Genomic DNA, 22414 nt, shown 5'->3' with positions numbered 1-22414 from the left:
TGAGATTAGCTTTTCAGATTAAAAAAAAAGTGTGGGCCCTGGCCGGGTGGTTCAGTGGATAGAGCACCATCACAGTGCACTGACATCATGGGTTTGATCCCTGTCAGGACACGTACGACAAGCAATCAATGAGTACACAACTAAATGAAAGTGGAACGAGTTGATGCCTCTCTCTCTCCCCCTTCCCTTCTTTCTCTCTCTCAAATCAATGGGAAATTTTTTTTTTAATATGTGTGCTTATAAAACTCCCCCAGGAGCAAAAAGCAGCTTTCCCGTTTCTCCTTCTTGCTTCGATTCTTTAGTAACTCCTAGACTGGGAGCGCCCACCTTTGTGACCTCCTGACAGAGTAACACAGTGGAAGGCACCTGGTAGACAGCCAAGATGAAGGAACAGTGCTGCTTTTCTCGGCAGGTGTCTGACCTGTTGGAGCCAAGTCTTTGGCTTAAAGAAGCAATTGCTAATAGGAGTCCCTGAGATAGAATTTCCTCTATGGAAACATGTGGGATTTGGGGCGTTTCAATCTAATAATTTGGACAGTGGTGGTGGATCTTGCTACAAAGAGAACAATACTTGGAAAAGCCTGGATGAAAGGCATGTAAGGCTTTGTTCCTGAAATAATTTAGATCTACACCTGTCACCTAATCCCTTCCAATCCCGGTACCTTTTTAACGATCCATTGCATCATTCCGAGGTGGTAGAGCATGGACATTACAGTGCTGAAGAAAACCACGATTGGCAGGACCTGGGGGTGAGGTAGGGATGAAAGTGATCATGGGTTGATGTTGGCCCAAGCAGTATTAGTAGGTTTCAGCTCAGTCTCCTTTCTGCCTCTGACACCTCATAACAATACTAGAAACAACTCTTGAGCTAAACAATGTTTTTATTAGGCAACTTCCCCACGGTCAGTTTCTTACTCTAATTTGTTCTGGGTACGCTTGAGTACATTTAATAGGAAACAACATTTTTTTTTTCTGTGCTACGCTGAACTCTTCTTACTTTTGTTTCTCAGAGATGTTTTAGGGGAATACTAGATAAACAAACTGAACGCTCCTGCCAGATATTCTTGTTCTGATATGAAACAGATGTGGGTGCCACCACTCATTAGCAGAGTCAGCTGGGTAGGGATTTAAGTGTAAGCGATCTTAGCTCCTTATTCGGAGCTGCTACACAGATCAGATACAGCATGGTAAGTGCTTGCACTCAGTGCCTCCTATAGAATAAGCGCTCGTTCATTTAGCTTTTAAGGCAGTAAGTACTTCACTTGTAGATTTTTGAATCACCAAAATGATTAAACTTGGGAAACTACAGGTAGTTAATTGCTGTGTTAACAAAATATTGTCTTTTTCTATATCCTACCTTCCTGATGCTCTCTGAGAGCCTTCAGTGTGGTCTGTGTCTTTACAGGAGCAGCTTCTCTCCGCAGAGATCACACAGAGCTGGTCTGTGTCCCTCCTCGTTCCTACCCACAGCGCCCCTGCAAGCCTTCTGTTCCCCACCTAAATGGCTAGGGATGAGCTGCACCCGAGGCACGGAATGACGGAAGACAATTTGAACACGATCTAATTTAGAAAAATCTATTAATAATATATATTAAAAGACATTCTGGTGCCATTATTTTGCACTCACTCATGTACTTTTATTGGCTTTACTGTGCAGGCAAAACCTTCCTGAGTGCCTCAGGGAGCTAGAAGGCTTCATTTCGAGTGTTCCCACAGGGAATGGGATAGAGGTTGCTGCCCCAGGGACAAGATCTGAGAGGACACTCAGACAGTCTGGGCAGCAGGTTACTTTGTTGTGACTTTATTTTTTCCAGTTCTGAATTAAATTCACGATATGAGCATATTTCAATCTCAATTTATAAGCACTTGACCTTTCAGAGATGGCTTAGTTATCTCAGCATCAAAGCATCACATCAACAGTTCTAAAAATTTGCTGTTTGAAAAAAGATTCCCAGTTAACTGTGGGCCTAACTGATGTTGGGGTACTGTGGAGGTAAATTTGGAGTCCATAAGGGAGCCAACAAGTTAGAAGTGTAGGAACAATAACACACTACACACACACAAAAAAAAACTGAAGAAAAAAAACCACATGTGTCTTTCTGACTCATCCACAAGTATTTATAGGGCTTTCCCAGAGGAAGGGGAGCTTCCTAGGGCTTGTGGGAGCGTTGGGAGGGAACCTGTTAGGTCTGGGCATGAGGCCAGGTTGCCTTTTGCCAGTAGAATAACATCCCCTTTTGGGTTGGGAGGAGGCCCAGCCTCCAGGCCTGCCTTGGCAAAGGCTGTGCTCAAGGAAGGATGGGAAATATTTAGCTTGAGAATGGCTTGGAAAGAACAGAGGTGATATGGGTGACCAGCTGTCCTGGTTTACTTGAGCCTAAGGGGCTTGCCTAGCAAAGACTTTTCACCAGTTTTGGACCTGGAAGCCATTAGTGGGCTATTTGCTGGCAGATATGTTCTCTTCCCTGAAATCTCAGATACTATTACCCCATGAAATTTTCATAAGTATCTTAGGCCATGCTACAAGTCCCCTACTTGTCAAAGGATTTTTTGAATAGTACTGACTTTCTCTAGAATAGATGTTTTCCTTAATGCTATAGTACCAAAGCAAAATGTTTGTGTCCACTGACTTCAGATATAATTGTAAATGAAAAAGGGAGATAAAATGCTATATACCTGTGACATGCCTGGCAGGCATATACCTGGTTTCTGTCAGTTAGGTTCTAGCTGAACATCTACAAAGACTGAGATACTACCAAAAAGAAAGTGACTAGAAGGGGTTTGTTTTTACCTTAAATGCAAAGAAGTGGTCTGTGTATTTCTCACCAAAGACAAACGAAGCACCAGCATTGGTGTACTCTAAGAATGTCTGAGTTGAAGAAAGGCAAAGAGAAGATCATTACAACCACGGAAGCAGTGGTTACAACTCATTGGATCTACCTGGCTCTGCAGAGGGCGGGGGCCCTGTAAACTTGTTGGATAGACCTGAGAAGTTAATTTTCTAAGCTCTCCACCCTTTAGTAGATGGCATGAAAGTGTATTTTTGAATTATACCCACATACAGACTTCCTGTCATTTCTGACATTCAATCTGACTCCAGAATGTCCAAGAGTGAGCCAGGTGTGTTAAATTATTCCAGCAAGTCATGGATGGCACATAGGTTGCATTACTTATCACTAGATGCAAAAAAAAGTCTCTGTCCTGGCCGGTTGGCTCAGTGGTAGAATGTCGGCCTAGCGTATGGAAGTGCCAGATTTGATTCCCAGCCAGGGCACACAGGAGAAGCGCCCATCTGCTTCTCCACCCTTCCCCCTCTCCTTTCTCTCTCTCTCTCTCTCTTCCCCTCCCACAGCCAAGGCTTCATTGGAGCAAAGTTGGCACAGGCACTGAGGATGGCTCCATGGTCTCTGCCTCAGGTGCTAGAATGGCTCCTGCCACAACAGAGCAATGCCCCAGATGGGCAGAGCATCGCACCCTGTTGGGCATGCTGGGTAGATCCCAGTTGGGTGCATGTGGGAGGTCTGTCTGTCTGCCTCCCCCCCCCAACCCCCCAACCTGGCTTCTCACTTCCGAAAAATACAAAAAAAAAAAAGTATGCCATCCCTTGGGGAGAATAAAGGGGGCAATTGGGATATGGTGTGATATAGTGGATGATAAAGGTAAGGGACAACCATGGTATTAAGAAACTGGACAGATGAGCATACTCTACGTAAACAAAACCAACTGAATTAAAATTTGTGTCAACTAATGCTGACAGATAAACTTATTTTTGACATGTCTTGAGAATGATATCCAAATGTTCAAAACATGATAAAAGCAAGGTGTTCATTGGAACCCAACTTACCTGAACTTGTTTGCCCAACCAATCAAAGGCTATAAATCCAGGCTCAGTCCTTAGTATCAAGAGCCCAAGAAGAAACTGTAATCCAATTCCCCAAAAGACAGGCCTCCAGTAAACCTATAGAGCAAGGTGAAGAGAGATGTCTTATTAGAAACTGAGTGCTGCACCCAGCACAATGCCCAAAGGGTCTCTTATTTCCTTGGAAGTTCCTCTCACGCAGCCTTTGACCTGTATTCTGTGCCCGTGGGCAGAGAATCCCTTGGTAGAATCAAACCCATCCATCTCAGAGTTGCATTCCCTCTTCCTAATCCAGAGGTTGAAGCCTTCGGTCCTGGGAGAATATGTAACCATTATGTCATGATAAAATAACTTAGACACAAGAGGAGTCTTATGAAGGGCCATTAAAGGAGGAAGGATCCGGCTTTCTTAGCTGTGCTGTTTGTATTAGACATGTGTCATTATTTCCCTGGCTGGGGAATGGAAAGGTAGAACAGACTTCTGTGTGCCCCAGGTTGGTTGATCTGACAATTCATAAGTGAATTAAGTGACATTCCACCCTGAGATGGGCTCTCATTTCACTGTAAAAGGCACCAATTAACTCTAATGCAGCCCCAGAGAGTGCAGCAGTAATGGACAAACATCTGCTTTCATTTTTTGGTGCAGCGATGAGTGGCCTGCAAAGGACAATGGGGCTGGAGGCATAGAACACAGCGGAGACATTCCCCAGAACAGGGCAAAGAACTGGGATCATATTAGGTAACTTTCTTTATTCCTCGGGTCAACCTTTCAGCCAATAAAGCCTTCCGGAGTTTGCTGTATGAGTCATAGGCGAAAGTTCCAATGTCTCAGAATTCTTGCCCATTTAATGGGTTACAGGCTGACTGAATAAGGATGAGAATTGAATTCTATGTGAACAAAACTGTTTAAGAACAAAGTTTTGGAGTAAAACAGCCCAAATTGCAAATGGAAATTTGATAAGCTGCAGAATCCAATGGTAGAATATTAGATTACTGCTGGTCTGAGGAAATCTGGATCAAAATGGATGAATTTTCTTTGTACGTGTGTTTCACAGGGAGAGGTGTGGTGCCTGAGCAGCAATTGGACTTGATAGGAGAGAATATCTCACTGGTTGTGGAACTGGAAAGTTACTGAGAGTGAAAAATGAGAGAATAACTGTGCGATGGAAATTCGGGAAGAAGGGCTCTCTAGCCACTGAAAGTATTATAGCAAGGAGAGACAAATGTTGAATAACAGTTAAATTCTCTCGTATATGTTAATTTGAACAATTTATCCGTGAGAGGAAAAAGGGAAAGAACAAAACAAAACAAAAAGGACTGGTTTTGTACTTACTTTAGTTGGGTATTTGGAAAATAGAAGTAGTAGGATAATGTACATGATGAGCCCACCGAAGGACACCAGCTGCCGTTGGCCCAGTTTGGCGGTGTCGAAGATCAACCAGAAAATAACCCCCAGGATCAGTGAGCCCCAAATCACCCTAGGAGAACCAGGAAAGAGGCATTGGCATCATTTGCTGTGCTAAATTGAAAATCTCAATCAGGCTTAAATCACCAAACAAAATAATATTAACAAGATTAACACACCCTGTCATCCAAAAGTTTTGCAACAGATACTCCTTGGTTGTGGCTATAAAGGCAAATTGTCAAACAAACAAACAAACAAACAAACAAACAAACAAAGAAAAAAAAGAAAAAGCAATGTGTCTCCTTCACTCCACAACTCTTGGGCTCTTTGCTGGCTCAACAAAAGGATCAGAGAGGAGAAAGGATGTTTGTAGAGAGAAGTCTGGTGGTTTCTTTGAGAGAGCTACTGGGAGTCCACACTTCTGCTTTGGGAGCTGGACAAGGTGCTACCCTTTAAGAGAAACCTGAAATGTGTTCTCTGCAGCTAAGGGAACTTACCCGAACCTCAGAGAGCGAAGTTGGATTTTAGATTGGGTTCTTAACTCCCTGGGGAATCTGGCAGGTATGACAAGTCTGATTTACGGCTTGGACGGCAGAGCCAGAAAGGGTGCTGTGTTGGTATTGCACAGCCTGGTTTATTAGGCCAAGGATGTGTGAAGTTTCCTGGTAGATCCCTTGTGAGTCACACTGGGGAAAACCGGTCCTGGATCCTACCCAGCAGGGCCACCTGCAGGGAGAGGAGGCCCCACAGCTGGAGACTGAGAGAAAAGCTCTGAGTGGTCACCTGGATACAGGGTCTTACAAGGAAAAGTTGGTTTTAGTAATTCACAGGCTCTTCCTCCCAAGGAGGCCGGAGCAAGAAGTCACCTCCCCATGATGTTTCACCATTTAGTAGCACCTGAAATTAAGGTAGTTTATAGGGACATTTGAAAACACCTCAAATGAGTTATTGCCTATCTAAGCCTGAATTTCCTGTTTGTAAAGTGAAAGCATTTTAACAGATTACCCCCCACGTTGTCTCTCCCTGCAGTATCCCATAAATCAGGAAGCAATTTCAGAACAAGTTTTTTGGAATGGTGTTGGAAAAGACTAACGCCCCTCTAAGCTGTAATAAGAGAACTAACTGCATTTACCACTTCAGCCAGAACCAGTGGCTGTCCAGAAGTCTTCTGCCAGGAGATAGGAACTCATCAATTTGATGTTCGTATTTGGCCATGAAGTGATCCCAGATCACAAAGAAGATGACAGCCACGGTGATCACAAACAGAGGAAGGGCTCTGTGGAAATTCAGCACGCAGGCTGCTATCACCATAGCCAGGTAACCTGTCCAGGAGGCAAAGGCAGACAGGAACATCACCAACACCAGCTGGAGACCAGGCTCCAGCACTGATCTGGCTCAGTCAAGGGCAGGTTCAACGAACAAACCATGGAATACAGGATTGCTCTTCATATTCTTGATATGGCTGTTGGCTCCTCTGATTATAAGTTCCTAACAGTCTAACCATGAATGCCAGGAAGACAGGATTCTAGGTCTTTTTTTCTTATAGAGACCTCTGAATTCTTGAATCTTGATGCTTAGTCATTGGGCCTCTCTTACTTAGTACTAAGCACCTTTTCCTGGTATCCAGCCAGACTCAGAAAGTGAACTTCTAGCAGAGAAAGCCCAGGTATTGAAGCAACCACTGACAAAAGGTATTGATTCTCCTGGTTTGCAGCTCAGATTTGGCCTAAGCTTGGGTAGGACGATCTCTAAGTGCCATATCAACAATCTCTAAGTGCCACAGAATCTCTGAAGGAGAGCGGTGGGGGTGATGACCAAGGTGGCTGCTTCTGAGGAGGAAATTCTAGGATAAGAAGAACAAGGTATCCTGTTAACAGTCAGCAAACACGGTTTTGTTTGCAAGGTGAGTTTGGCCAGCCACTTATTTTTGTAGGTAACAAGGATAGTTGTATTTGTACTCTATGAATCAAGTTGAATGGGAACACAGCCACGCATGTCTGTTTATTTTTGTACTATGAAGGGACAGATATGTGGTTTTGATGTATAGCCGGCAAAGGGCTACCTGGCCCAGTGCAGAGCAGACTTATTACCCCGCGATTCCCTGTTCCAGCTGTGTGAGCCTAGCAGAACCACTGCCCTTGCAGCTGCAGCAGTCTTGGATTGATATTTGTGGACTTGGGTGGTATGGTTTGCGTTTTGTAGACAGGCGTGTTCTTTGAAATGGGTGGATTCCTTTGCTTTGGAGGGAGTAAAAACAAAAACCCTGCTCTTCTGTGTACAGCTAGCCCTTGCACAACACAGGTTTGAACTGCATGGGTCCACTTATTTGGGAATTTAAAAAAAATAAATACTGTAGTTTCTCTTTTTAAGGATCTTAGTAACACTTTCTTTTCTCTAGCTTACTTTATTGTAAGAATACAGTATGTAATACATTAACATACAAATATGTTAATTGTCAAAGGTAGCCTAGTCGTAAAATTTTTAGGGAGTTAAAAGTTATTCATGGATTTTTGACTGTGTGTGGTTCGGGTTGGGGTGCCTCTACCCATGCATTGTTCAACAGTTAACTGTAATCAGTACAACTCTGCCTTCAGGCCAGAGGAGTGGGCTGCCTGACCCTCTAGGCCACTCCCAGCATTGTATCCATATAAAGTATCAATGGCTTATATTTCCTCCTGCGATTAGAGTCCTATGCTGTGATCACCACCATGTTTTCCAGTTACTTGGATTTGCATTAACTGACTTTCAAATCCACATCCCAATAACAAAGCCCACACAGTGGGTGACCTAAATTAACTAAATGAAACAGATAGGGAGACAACCTAGTAGGTACCCCAAGATGAGACCTGTAATTTAGGGGCTTCTTGGTTTACTTCTCTGCCTGTTTGGATGATTCATGCGGTCTAGGGGAAGGGAAGATTTATTTTCTTTTCACAGGAAGCTCAGCTTAATATTAGGGGACCCTCAAAGAGTGACACTGGCATCCCATCCCCTTCTGTTATTTACCTGCTAATAAGATGCCCCAGGTGATGTACCGAATGGTGGTGTTGTGTTTCCTACAAAAATGACAAACTGTACCATACTTCCTTGCCAGATACCTGTAACAACACAAAAGCAGAATGACAGGCAGAACTAAATGCCAAAAACATGAGTTAAACTGGAATGTTACCAATAGATGGGGCTTTATAAATAAAGCAAGCAGATGAACAAATTCACGGAGTATACGTCCTACCAAATAGACATGGGAGCCTCATTTCGTTGTAAACTAAACTCAGCCATGGCTTGGATGCACCTTTGCTGAATGGATGAGCTAAGAGCTGAGGGATTTCAGAGATGCAGAACACATGTTCCTGGAAACAGAGCAGGGGTGACGGGCAACTAACCAAAGGCTGAAAATAAAACATAGGACGAGACTGGTTCCACTGGACTCTGAGTGCCTCCGTTAGATTTTAAGCCATGGTTGTTAAATGTTGATTTAATAAAAACACCCCAAAATCCAGTGAACTCTCATTTCTCTGGTTCTACAAAGTTTAAGTAAGTGGTGGTTCCCTGTCCTCATTCACCACAATTTTTGATGGGAAGCTAATTAGACTTCACTGGGTGCTTAACCCTTTGAGTAGTAAGTTTTTTTTCATGCTCGCTGACCCCCCAGGAGTGAGTTTTTTTTTCAAAAAATGAAATTAGTTCCAGTTACAATTTTATTAACTTAAAATCATGTATGTTTGATAACCAATTTATGGAAACAAGAAGAACATACACTTGCCTTTTTATAATGTTGCCTTACACATTTTTAAAATAAATCGATCATACTCTGGATGGTCAGGAGGCACGAGGACGTACATGAACATTCATACTACTCAAAGGGTTAAATTAAAATGTAAAGTAGACCAAAAAAAAAATGTAAAGTAGAATTTTATGGATTTGAGAGCTTTAACCAGTAAGTTGTCATATATCTTTCTCAGAAAGTTCTAGAATTGTTGATGTGTCTTTGTTTCTGTTCAGGCATTTGTTACAGGGTGGTGGGTAGCATGTGAGCGGCATGTGCCTGTGGTCACTTCTTTGGGAAGATCATGACCACCTGTGAGTAAGATCGGAGAGGCCACAGGGCGGGGCCCACAATAACTGTGCTCTGCTTCTCATGGGAGGCCCCTGTCCCTTCTCACCTGCTCTGCACACAGGTTTCCCTGCAGGTACCTTTTTCCTCAACGCCACATCGAATGGAGGCCTCGCCTCCCACTTGAGGCTGGGTGGAAGGAATTCATCTGCACAGTGAACCATTGCCACCTCCAGGCCACTGGGTAGCATTTCTACAACAACCACTTCTTGTCCTTGTAGAAGATCCCCAATGTCTAGGACCAGAAAGGACTCGGCTTCCTGCTGGGACCTCCCTCCTCTTCCTCAGTGCCTCCAGTTAGTTCCCTTTCTTTCATCAGCCATGCCCACATGTCCAAGTCTCAGCCCTCTTCAAGTTCTAGGGCATAGCTCAAGTTCTTCGCGTCTGCAAAGCTTTCTTGCATATCCTCAGACGGAGGCATCCTTCTGTTCCTTACTACTACTCTCTTTTTTAATTGTGTTTTGTTATGAAGCCTTGATCTGATTGACTTCCTGGAGAATAGATTGCTGCGCCCCTATAGTGCCAACACCTTGGACATTAAGGGTGCTTGACAGGCATTTGTTGAATTAGTAGATAAATGAAATAAGAGAGTATATTGCCTTTCTGAAACAGTATTTTAAAGTTGTGGGTTGGGTCCCATTAGTAGGTTGTGAATGATAACCATTACTAAAATAAATAGAATATGTCAGAATGATGATAGATATTATTTTATGAAACTTCTGTTGTATATGTGTGTGAATGTGCACACTGAGGATTATAAACACTTTTCTAGAAGATGTTGAGGTAATAGAAGTATAGTGAAGACTACGTTTTTATGGTCTCATTGAGGATAATACTTTATCCTCAGGTGTGGATATAGTGTTAAAGAGCAGCCAGTGGTGAGGGGCAACATTTAATAGGGAACATCTATCTACTTTAGGTTGGATTTATCAGATTTTTTTAATTGCAGGGAATGTGTGTAGTCCATTAAAGCAACCTGACACTGTATAAAATAAAGTAGCTAGAAGTAGATGCTTCTGTCATTTGGTCATCTAGGCTACGCCAGTTCCAATTCCCCATGGTTGTTTCTGTCCCATTAACATTAGTGAAACACGAGTACCTCTGACCACCCAGGAGACTGTCTGAGCCCCCAGGGTCAGAGATTCACGGGGTGCAATGAAGGCTAGCACTAAGCTCAGGTTTCCAAGGTGGTAAATATTTTTTGATGGTGTTTATGTGACAAGATCTTTCTATCCTAATTCTGACCAACTCCAGAGTCTTAGAAATTTAAGTTAAATTTAAAGCAGAATTTAGAAAATTGATAAATAGTTTAGTGTTACACTAGAGTACCAGACAATCTTAGACTAGGAATCAGAAACTTTGAAATTGCACGTCCTCTTCCTTTCTTTCTAGTTGACTGACCTGGAGTAAGTCACTTGTCTGAGCTTCATTTCCCTGGTCCAAAAAAATAAAGATAATACAATTTGCCTCTCCCACCTCAAGGGGTGATAAAAACTTGGAACACCTTCAGTATACTTCAAGATAATAGCAAGTAGATTGGGTTTTGAGAAACCAGTTGCAAATTGATTGTCACTGAGAAGATGAATTAACTACTATTGTGTGGACTGGAGCAATTAGTTGGTAATTTACACCCGAAATTAAAAGACTCACTGTCCTGGATACTGGGTTCCCAGGACATCAGCAATTTGAAGTTACCATGTTGATTATCGTAGAGCTCCATTAATTTTTCTGAAAATGGTTGGGTGAGCAGTGAGGAAAGGGGATTGATGGTGGTGATCATCTCTAATAAATAATAATAGATGTTAAAAAATTAGGTGATGATAAACAAAGTAGCAAAACCATTTGTTTAGGAGGTAGGTGTGGTTATTTCTCTGGGTTAAGCTTGTACCCTTTTGGGTGCGTCTCTTGATCATCTTCCTCATCTTCTTGGTTTCTTAGAGAATCCTGCTCAATGGTGACCTGCTCTTCACCCTGGAAATCAAACATTGGGGCAGAGTTGCAATGTTGTGAATCCTGGGCATAATGAACCCTCATCTCCTTCCCTCGGCAAACAACTTTCAAAATGTTCTTTTAAATTATTATGAGAGAAGATAGCTCCTATTAGGTATTTTCCTCCTTATCTCTCTCTCTCTCTCTCTCTCTCTCTCTCACACACACACACACACACACACACACACACACACACACACGTGTGATCCAGTATCACACTTCTCTTTCCCTTCTCTCCCCCAAAGGGGTTATTGGTATCTTCTTGTTTTGGGGGGACAGACTCACTCATATCTCTGCTTTTTGCTCCTTTGTCTACAGCGATCATTCAGCCCTAGCTCTGTTTTCAGGAACGTGCTAATTGAGGTAAATACTAGAGGCTGCATAAATCTCCCTTTATAGTGAGCCAGCTCCGGTTTCCTAAGGACTGAGACCAAGGCTGGTCTGCAGCTGTAACACCAGCTCAGCATCTTCAAGAGCAGATAAACCTCCCCTGAGGAACAAAGCCGCTTCTATCAGCTGGCCTAAAAGGAAGTATTTTCCTTCCTCAGCTATCTCTTGCTTTAGTCAATGAGTGAAGTACAGGGCGGGATAAAAGTAGGTTTAGAGTTGTTTGTATGGAAAAATAATACAATAATTAGTAAATAAAAATACAAGAATAATCTTCTTTTTCTTCTCCTTCTCCTTCTTTTTTAAATTAAGTGAGAAGCGGGGAGGTAAGAGACAGACTCCCGCATGCACCCCAGCCAGGATCCACCTGGCAAGCCTCCTACCAGGCAATACTCTGCTCTTTTGGGGCCACTGCTCAGTAGTTTGACAACTGAGTTATTTTAGCACCTGAGGTGAGGCCAACGCCCAGGGCCAACTTGCTGGAGCCATTTGAGCCATGGCTGCAGTAGGAAAAGAGAGAGAGAGAGTGAGAGAGAGAGAGAGAGAGAGAGAGAAGAGGAAGGGGGTGGGAAGAAGCAGATAGTCGCTGACTGGGAATTGAACCCAGAACTTCCACACTCCAGGCTGATGCTCTACCACTGAGCCAAACGGCCAGCACTACACTATACTTCTGACTCTGGCCACCTTACATTTCTGGCTGGACCCCAGGAACAAGAAAGGTGAGAGGATACTAGCAAGAAAGACCAGCTGAAGCCAAGCTGCAGGTGCTGAGGACAGAGGCAGAGGAGGACCCTTGTTCATTTTCTTTCCATCTAACACTCAGCTTGGCCAATATTAAGGTTTTGTAAATATATATTACAGAGAAATTGCCCCAAGTTACCTACTATCTATGGAATGCCAAGCATTATCATTGTTCCCCACCCCCAATTTCCTGTCTTTAAAATAAAACAAAACAAAATAACAACAACAAAATCTTGATCCAACAGTCATGAGACATCTACCCTCCTTCCAGGCTTTTACTGAGATGACTTCTGCCAAGGTCACTCAAGAACCGTTGATACCAAATATCTACTTCTCAGTCATTATATTCCTGTTTAAGATAGCAAAGTGTCTAAGTTTTTGTTTTTGAGTTTTTTTGTGTGTGTGTGAAACAATTTTTCAAAAGACCTTTTAGAGCAGTTTTAGGTTCACAACAAAATCGAGGGGAGGGTACAGAGATTTCCCATACACCCCCGGCCGTTTTCCCTCCACAGCCTCCCCCATATTGACTTCTCCAACCAGAGTGGTGCATTTGTTACAATCAATGGGCCTAAGAAGTCCATAGTTTACATCAGTGTTCACTCTTGGTATTGACAAGAGAAAAATTCTGAGCTATCCTAAATTAAATTATAGCAGGCTGGATGTGGGAAGAAGAAACAAAAAGTAAATCAGTTAATAGAGCCAAGGGCAGAAATTGACAAAAGGCAGTTCATATTCCTGAATGCAGGTTGAAACTGAATCAACTTCCAGGTAGCTAGTCCAGCTCTTACCTAGAGAGACTAGCTGACCTCCAGACCCCACTGATCATAGGCTTTCTGGACTGTTGCCTACATCAATCCAAAAGCAGCAGACACTTCTTCCTCATGGACTATACACCTATTCCAGACCTTTCTTTGCTTCACCTTCTCCTGTCTCTCTTGTCTCCAGCCAATGTAAATATTTTTCCCTTTTCTTTCTTTCTTTCTTTCTTTCTTTCTTTCTTTCTTTCTTTCTTTCTTTCTTTCTTTCTTTCTTTCTTTCCTTCTTCCTTCCTTCCTTCCTTCCTTCCTTCCTTCCTTCCTTCCTTCCTTCCTTTCCTTTCTTCTTTCCTTTCTTCTTTCTTTCCTTCCTTCCTTCCTTCCTTCCTTCCTTCCTTCCTTTCTTTCTTTCTTTCCTTTCTTTCTTTCTCTCTTTCTCTCTTTCTCTCTTTCTTTCTTTCTAGAAAGACACAGACAGGAACATAAAGTTCTTTCTGTATGTGCCCTGATCAGGTGTTAAACTGGCAACCTCTGTGCTTTGGATGACACTCCAACCAACCGAGCTATCCAGTAAGGGTTAATTTTTTATTTATTGATTGATATTTTAGAGAGACAGAGAGAAGAATGGAGAGAGAGAGGCAGGGAACGGATAAGGGAAGCATTCATTTGTTGTTCCATTCAGTCATGCATTCATTAGTTGTTTTCCATGTGTGCCCTGACCGGGGGTCAATTGCGCAACCTTGTTATTTCCTGACAATGCTCTAACTGAAAACAATTTACATCTTTCTCCCCCCAATTCATTGTATAAAACAGCCCCCTCAGCCTCAGGGTGATAGTCATGCTGCCTTCTCCATCTAGCTGGGCTATTGGTGGTTTGGTCTGCATGCCCCAGGACCGGGTCCTCTCGTGGGCTGGCACGTGGTTCAAAAAACTCTTTCAGAAAATCTTTCAGCTGTGAAGGTTTTTGTGTAATCGTGTTTTACATTTTATGCATTTGTATAAGTGTTTAACAACATGCATCAATCATTATAGTATCATACAGAGTAGTTTCACCACCTTAAAAATCCTCTGTGCCCATCCATCCTTCTTCCCCTCTTGGCAACCACTGATCTTTTTACTGTCTCCCGGTTTCCCTTTTCCAGAATGTCATCTAGTTGGGATCATACAGTATGAAGCCATTTCAGATTGGCCTCTTTCACTTTGTAATGTGCATTTAATGTTCCCCCATGCCTTTTCATGGCTTGACAATTCATTTGTTTATAACGCTGAAGAATATTTCATTGTCTGGATGGACCACAGTTCATTGAATCATTCACCTACTGAAGGATATATTGTTTGCTTCCAAGTTTTTATGATTATGAATAAAGCTACTATAAACATCCATGTGTGGGTTTTGTGTGGACAGAATCTTGTTTTGTTTAGTTGAATAATATTTAGTGAAATGTACACTTTTTAGAATATAGTAAATGAAATAGACAGTAATAATATGTATGGCACGGTCTCAATATAGTAACTTGTGAATGTAGGTGTATATTTTCACTAAAAGACCTTATTAAAAGATGTTAAACACTGATTTTTTAATGAAATTACAGGCTATTGTTTTTGTCTTCCAAATTGTGCTGCAATAATTTTCCAAAAATTTTTTTCTATTTCCAACATGTTATTCTTTTTATCATGAGAATAACTCTCCCCCAATAAATGTCTCTATAGTAGGCACCCATAATTACTTTTTCTAAAAAAGAATGACTGACATGGAGAATTTGCTCATTTTTTAACAGCAGAAGGCTTTCTTCAAATGAGATCCTACCCAGAATTCAATATAGAAAAGACATAAAAGTGGCATTGTGATGGAGCTTTTCAGCATGCTGTGTAACGTAGGTGATACTTTACCCTAGGGCATGATGGACACAGGTTCTAAGATACCTTTCTCATCTGCCTCATTTACCTTAAAATGGAAATGCTTTTGTTTAAGGCAGGGCCTTCAGCACAGGATGGAGCTTGAAATCTGTAGTGGTGAAGGGTCAGAGAAAGCCTGGGTATGCCCCCCATCCCATCAGAGAACTCTGAGGGCAGGTGTATAAACATGAAACCTTTGTTTGGGCATGTATGTTTTCTTCATGACTGCCCTACACAGTCTAATTACCATTTAACTCATTCCTCTGAGTGCCAGCTGAGCACTATGCTTTCTGTCTCCATAGCTCTCAGGTGCCTGTTGCATAGTGGTTACCATGGTAATAAACTCACTCAATGATCTCCAGCCTTACCTGTTTGGCGTTTTGCACAACTCTACTCCTTAGGGAATTGTTTCCTGATGTGTTCTGGTTTTCATGAATGTCTTCTTCATTCTGAAAACAAAGTAGAGTTTGCAAAAATAAAATTTCAGAGTCAAAAAAGAAATGTTCTTTCAATGAATGGTGCCTTGAAGAGTTCTTTTCTTTTTATTAAATTTATTGGGGTGACATTGATTGGTTAATAAGATAATAAGGTTTCAATTGTATTATTTCTATGTATTATGATACATGATCATAATATTGCATTGTGTGCTCACCACCCAAAGTCAAATCATATTCAGTCACCACATATATGATGCCCTTTAACCTTTGCTACACCCCTTGATGTTCCTTTCCTCTGGTAACCTGGTGTCTATAAGTCTTTGTTTTTCTTGTTTGTTCATTCGTTGCTCTCAGTTTTATATCTTACATATCAGTGAAATCATACAGTTCTTAACTTGTCTGACTTATTTTGCTTAGCATGATATTCTCAAGGTCTATCCATGTTGTTGCCAATGGCAGTATTTCATCTGTTCTTATGGCTGAGTAGTATTCCATTGTGTATATGTACCACATCTTTATCCCATCCTCTATCGAGGGATACTTTGGTTGTTTTCATGTCTTGGCCACCGTGAATAGTGCTATAATGCACATAGGGGTGTATATGTCTTTGCAAATAAATGTTTTTAATTTTTTTGGTTAGATACCTAGAAGAGGGGTTGCTGAGTCATATGGTAATTATTCTTTTGTAAATTTTTTATTAATTTGAGAGCAAGAGAGAGAGAGAGAGAGATTTGTTGTTTTACCCACTCATACATTCATTGGCTCTTTCTTGTATGTGCCCAGACAAGGGCTTGAACCTGCAAGCCCTTGGTGCATTGGGATGACTGACCAATCAACTGAGCTACCCAGCCAGGGCCTGGTAATTCTAGTCTTAATTGTTTGAGGAACCTCCATACTATTTTCCATAGTGGAAAACATTCCCATGAGCAGTGAATGAAAGTTCCTTTTTTCTCCACAACCTCTCCAGTGCTTGTTATTACTCATTTTGTTGATAATAGGCATTCTAACAGGTGTGGGGTGGTATCTCATTGTAGTTTTGATTTGAATTTCCTTAGTAGCTAGTGAAGTTGGTCATCTTTTCGTATATCTATTGGCCATTTGTGTGTCTTCTTGGGAGAAGTGTCTGTTTAGATCCTCTACCCTTTTTTAAATTGGGTTGTTTATTTGTTTGCTGTTGAGTTGTATGAGTTCTTTATATATTTTGGATATTAATTCCTTGTTGGAGTTGTTTGTGAATATCATCTCCCATTTAGTTGGCTGACTTTTTGTTTTGTTGTTGATTTCTTTTGCTGTGCAGAAGCTTTTCAGTTTGATATAGTCCCATTAATTTATTTCTGCTTTTGCTTCCCTTACTTTTGGGGTCAAATTCATAAAGTGTTCTCTGTGACCAAGGTCTATATGTTTAGTACCTATGTTTTCTATGTAACTTATTGTTTCAGGTCCTATATGTAGGTTTTTGATCCATTTTGAATTAACTTTTGCATATGGGGACAAATAGCAGTGTAGGGGTGGGTTGGCAAAGATGAGATGTTTATATAAGAAACTGACTAAAGAAAGAACCAGTGACTCTTGGCTTATAAAGATGATTTTTGTTATTTTGTTCTGATAGAAACGATTGGTATGGTCCAACTTGAGGAAGAGGAAAATAAGACAGTTGCCCTTATCTAGGCCATAGAGTTTTCTAATAAGCAGGGCTGAGGCTAAGGGTGCAAGTCGCCAGTCTCCTTTCCATCACATCACACAGGTTTTCAACTTATAAAAAAATCCAAAATATAGTAAACCATAGGCTGCATAATTTTATTGGATTTATGAGATGTTAAAATGTGTCTTGTTTGGTTTAAAGCAATCCCTGGTAGTAATGAGAATAAGGAAATGCCTTCTTTTGTGATGTCCTCTTGATTTAACTGTAACCCTTTGAGTAGAACAAATGTTCATGTAGGTCCTTGTGTCTCCTGACCATCCAGAGTACAATCATAACAAAAATTTTTATTTTAAAAATGTGTAAGGCAACATTAAAAAAAGGCAAAGGTATGTTCTTGTTTCCATAAATTGGTTATCAAACAAACATTATTTTAAGTTAATAAAACTATAACTGGAACTAATTTCATTTTTTGAAAAAAAAAACAACAAAAAAACTCACTCCCGGGGTCAGTGAGCATGAAAAAAACCTCACTACTCAAAGGGTTAAGAAACTGAATGCAGTTTGCTCCTGAAGGGGTCTCCTCATACCTTAGTGCTGTTTCCAGATGTGACAAACACCTGGCTCATTTCTCTTTTATCATTTTTAGGGTGTCCAATCTTTCTCCCATCTCATCCGACTTGTCTTTTACATGATACTTCATTCCACGTAAGGCAACAGATAGATAAACATTGTCAGGTATGTCCCTATATCTTTTTGGGAAATGTCCATTGCTAGCCCTGTTGGCTGTGACCTTGTCTTTGAAAAAAGAACAAGTGCATGACTTTGATTTTAACTCTGGCTTTCTGGTTGGGCAACAAGGATCTAGAAAAAAATTGTAATTCCAACTTGTGTTGCATTTTCCATTTAGTGGAACATCAGTAAAATCTAACTTCCAGCGCACACATGACTTACCCATAAGTCTTGTTGCCAAATGCCCATTTGTGTTACAGTTGTTTATATCTTACTTAGCACAATTCCTTGAACTAAGTGGACACTAAAAATTGTTTGTTGAATTAATGAACCACAGTTTTAATGTTGCAGTAACTGGCACTGCAATGTAGTACCTTTGGGTATTTCCTATCAAACCTGGTAGGTGGGGGTGCAGACAATATATATAGTATGAAAAGATGACAAAAATGTTGCTAATTGCTGAAGCTAGCTGATGGTACTTAGGGACTCACTTTACTATTCTTACTTTCAGGGATGCTGAAAATTTCTTTAATAAAACATTAAAAATAAAATCCAGCAAGAGTTGGTGGAAAAACAGAACACAGGTAACAGAAGGGACTGGTCCTCAGGGTCCCTAATTACAAGTGTAACACTGGGCAGGTCATATCTTTGTAAGCATCAATCACCCCCAGTTTTAACTTGGTGTTCTGAAGGCTCCTTCCAGAATCCTGACAGCCTCCAGTTCCAGGAATGTCAGCTTCTTGATGCTGATCATTCCTGCCATCTGGTGGCAGAATCTGATGATTCCTTGTGAAACACAAGGATGGAGATTGCCTTTCAAAGTTAAAAAAGAGAGGAGGGGTGTCTGTAGGTTTGTGTATGGGGCAGGGGGTGCAGAGTGGGCATGAATGATAACAAAGGTATGTCTGGATGTATTTTGCAACAGGGAATGGGGTGTTTTACCCCCAGTGGAGTACACACCTTGGCTTTTTAGTATTTCCAGGAAGATCAATGTCTCCTATTTGAGGATATCCAACAGAAATAATGGGGTTGTTGTGCGGGCTTGGACTGTTGCCAGAAAAAAATGCCCTGCTTCTCTGCTTCTTTTTAAAATAGAGTTGCAGGGCTCTAATAGGTGGCCTATTATTGTTTATTCACCAATTGTTTTTACCACATCTATTTATTACTAGATAGCTTAGTAGTGCCCCGGGCTCCTAAAATCATGTCTGTGTTCTCTGTGCAAAAAATTATGTCATTCTACTGAGTGGGTAAAACATTGTGGTTGTCACGTGTGAGTATTTCTAAACTGTTTATAGCACACTACTTTTAGTTTCTCAAGTTAATGTTACTTGCTGGTGTCCTGAAGGTGATAATCCTGGATAGAGCCCCCTCTGAAGGGCAGATCCGTAAGCCAGGAGTACACTGTGCCTGGGGTTTGTCTCTTGATGTTGCCCTTTCCATGCTGCTCAAGTAACTACGGATCCACGGTGGTTATTGCAGGGAGTACAGATGGACAGAGACCTTTTCAGTGATGTTTTCTTTTCACCCAGTTTCTAGACCGTATTATAACTTCTAGAAATTACTCCTCCCTCCATCTGTTTGCAATGTCCCCTTCTATAGAATTTTAGCTGAACACATGCCCTCTCAAAATACATTTCCTAGAACAGCGGTTCTCAACCTGTGGGTCGAACGACCAAAACACAGGGGTCGCCAAAAGCCATCAGAAAATACATATTTATTATACAATACATTTTTAAATAAAATATGTATTTCCGATGGCTTTAGGCGACCCCTGTGTTTTGGTCGTTCGACCCCCGCCGGGGTCACGACCCACAGGTTGAGAACCGCTGTCCTAGATGCACATTTCATTAGATTCTGACAATGAAATGTAAACAGAAGTGGTGCCCTGGGTGGGGGTTTGGGGAAGTTTCATAAGAGATGGTGGCAGGCACAGTTGTTCCGCGCCCTATCACGGTTCACTTTTTGCAGTCTCACTGTATCACGGATTTTTAAATCGAATACACCTAATTTTGTATCACAGATTTTTTGCTATATTGCGGGATTTTGCAGTATATAGCTATTTTTATATATTTATTATTTTAATTATTTTTTGTGGTAAAATAAGCAAGATAAGTGTGGGGAGGGTTTATAAAGCCTTAAAATATATATACACATATATAATATATATTAATAAAATAAATATAAGGTTGCTACTTCGCAGATTTTCACCTATTGTGGGGGGTTCTGGAACCTAACTCCCACAATAGATGAGGGACCACTGTACTCTTTGTCCCTTTAATCTTTTCTTGTCCTGCTGCCTGGTGTGTGGCTGGTTCCACCTGGACCAAGAACAGAAGGGCCCCATCCTAGTGGGAGCAGAGTGGTGAGCTGGGGTGGGGGGACTTGGGTCCCTGAAAGCCTTGAGCAGTGCTCTGTACCACTCCAGCTCTATACCCCCTCCTTCCTGACTTTTATCTACAGGAAACAAACTCTCCCCTTTTGGGTTTTGCTTTTATTTGTATCATATTGGTCAAATAAGTTTGCAAATATGATATATATGTTTGCTCACTTATAGTTTGCATTGGGTGTGGGGGACAGGCTGTAAGCAGGCAGGGTCATTATAGCCTAAGGCTTAGTTTCATAACTAATTTTTTCCCCACACCCTTGACTATTGCATGATATGGGGTGGTGCACTCTCATGAGAAATTTCATTTATGCCTCAGATAAGTGACTTTGTATCAGAGACTTTCTTGTTTGTATATTGGATTAAAGGTTTTGATTTCTACACTATAAAGTGGGGCAGAGGAGCCCATGCTGGAGGAGAGCAGAGGAAGGCCATGTGGAGGAGAGGAGAAGCAGCCAAGATGGTGGAGTGCTGAAGGAGAAGCCAGTTTATGTAGACTTTGCGCAGAGAAAAGGAGATGGAGAACAGAGGTGAATAAGGCTGGTGAGGTAGAAACCTTTGATTCTGGGAATACTTGGATAAGTCAGTGGCTTTGGGAACCTTGAATGGAAAGAGAAGTGTTTTTCCACTGTGTGTATTTCTTGCCCGCTGGATGCAAGCTAGGATTAAAGCTAATGGCCCACCAGTTCTTGGCTCCGTTGTTTCATTACTGTCTGTCTGAATCAATTGTGAACATGCACGGGCCAGGTGGCTGTGATGGTTGCTGTGGCTACTGGCTTTACATACCATTACTGACAAACTGGTTTAAACCCTTTAAAAGTTTTGTATTTGATGCTAAGAGGTCTGTGAAGTGAATACTGTGACCATTCATTTTTTAATTTTAATTTTTTGTGACCCTTCTTTTTACAAACCAGAAACTAAGGCAGAAATAAGTAAGTCACTTGACTTGGGTTGCACAACCAGAAACAGCTGAGATTAGATCTGAGCTCAGACTGGCCAGTCTCAGGCCACACAGTGCCTGTAGAATTTGGCCCTTGGGCAAAGGCCCTTTGGTTTTGGGAACATCTAAAGACATAGTAGGACACACCTACAGATGAAATTCCCTTTTAATTAAGAAAGCTTGATTACATAAAAGACAAGTAGATAGAGGTGGTAAAACATTCCAGAAATGCTTGTGACCACTTTTGAACTATGGGCGCGTCATGTCCTTGTGATTAGTTTAACATTCATTTTCTTCCAACCACCTTGCTTCACTCCCTCAGTCTGTCCCCACCATTGTGGCCCTGATATCACAATGTGACTTCCATATCTCAGTTTCTATGGCCAGGATTTCTCTGCCGCAGACTTAGCATCACTGTGACAAGAGAGTCTTTCTTCTACGTTCTCCACACCAAGTGTTGTGGCCTGTCCTTGCTCTGAATGCATGAATGGCCTTGCTGAGGGGATAGAGCTGGGCTTGAGGACTGGGGCAAGAATGGCAACCTATACCCCAGGGAGATTTTCATCCTGACATTAGGTAGGATGTAGATCATGAAGGTTTATGGAAGATAGGCGTGGCCCAGCAGGCAAATGTGCCGTGGACATGGACCATGAAGAGTTGCTATAAAGATGTTTAACTGGTTTTAGCACTTGATACTTACAGTCATTTCTATGAGGTATTTGATAATATACCTTGGCTGAAAGGTTTTATTCTACCAGAACAGATTTAGATTGGTGGTCAAAGTTGCTTAGTTTATTATATATGTTTGATTGATCTATCTATTGTCTATCTATCTATCTATCATCTATTTATCTATCTATTTATCTATCTATCTATCTATCTATCTATCTATCTATCTATCATCTATCATCATCATCATCATTTGCACATCTCTGTACCCTTTTAGAACAATCTTCCTAGAAGCAGGCAATGTGGCACATTCTGAGAAAGAATGATACTTAATTATTGCCATGAATGTCAAAGTCCCAATACCTGTGACAAAAATGGAAATATGATATCAGTTGGACTTGGGACTGTGTAAATCTATATATTTCACCCACTAGCCTGTTACGCTAAGAAGTCAGATACCTTGTCCCTT

General features: G+C 41.4%; 1 protein-coding gene across 1 annotated transcript in view; it reads right to left on the bottom strand.

Moving 5' to 3' along the window:
* SLC28A3 (solute carrier family 28 member 3) overlaps positions 1 to 22414 on the bottom strand; it is a 66392-nt gene that overhangs the window by 18020 nt on the left and 25958 nt on the right. The window contains exons 2-9 of the mRNA XM_066367880.1: positions 15514 to 15594; positions 11266 to 11348; positions 8270 to 8361; positions 6396 to 6585; positions 5192 to 5336; positions 3845 to 3958; positions 2792 to 2869; positions 663 to 743 (exon numbers count right to left, since the gene is read on the bottom strand). Of these exons, the coding sequence (XP_066223977.1) occupies positions 663 to 743; positions 2792 to 2869; positions 3845 to 3958; positions 5192 to 5336; positions 6396 to 6585; positions 8270 to 8361; positions 11266 to 11348; positions 15514 to 15594 (864 nt within the window). The remainder of the gene's footprint in view (positions 1 to 662; positions 744 to 2791; positions 2870 to 3844; positions 3959 to 5191; positions 5337 to 6395; positions 6586 to 8269; positions 8362 to 11265; positions 11349 to 15513; positions 15595 to 22414) is intronic.

Source organism: Saccopteryx leptura, chromosome 2 (genome assembly GCF_036850995.1).
Source record: "Saccopteryx leptura isolate mSacLep1 chromosome 2, mSacLep1_pri_phased_curated, whole genome shotgun sequence".
NCBI classification, from domain to species: domain Eukaryota; kingdom Metazoa; phylum Chordata; class Mammalia; order Chiroptera; family Emballonuridae; genus Saccopteryx; species Saccopteryx leptura.
This window is presented reverse-complemented; position numbering and strand designations above follow the sequence as displayed.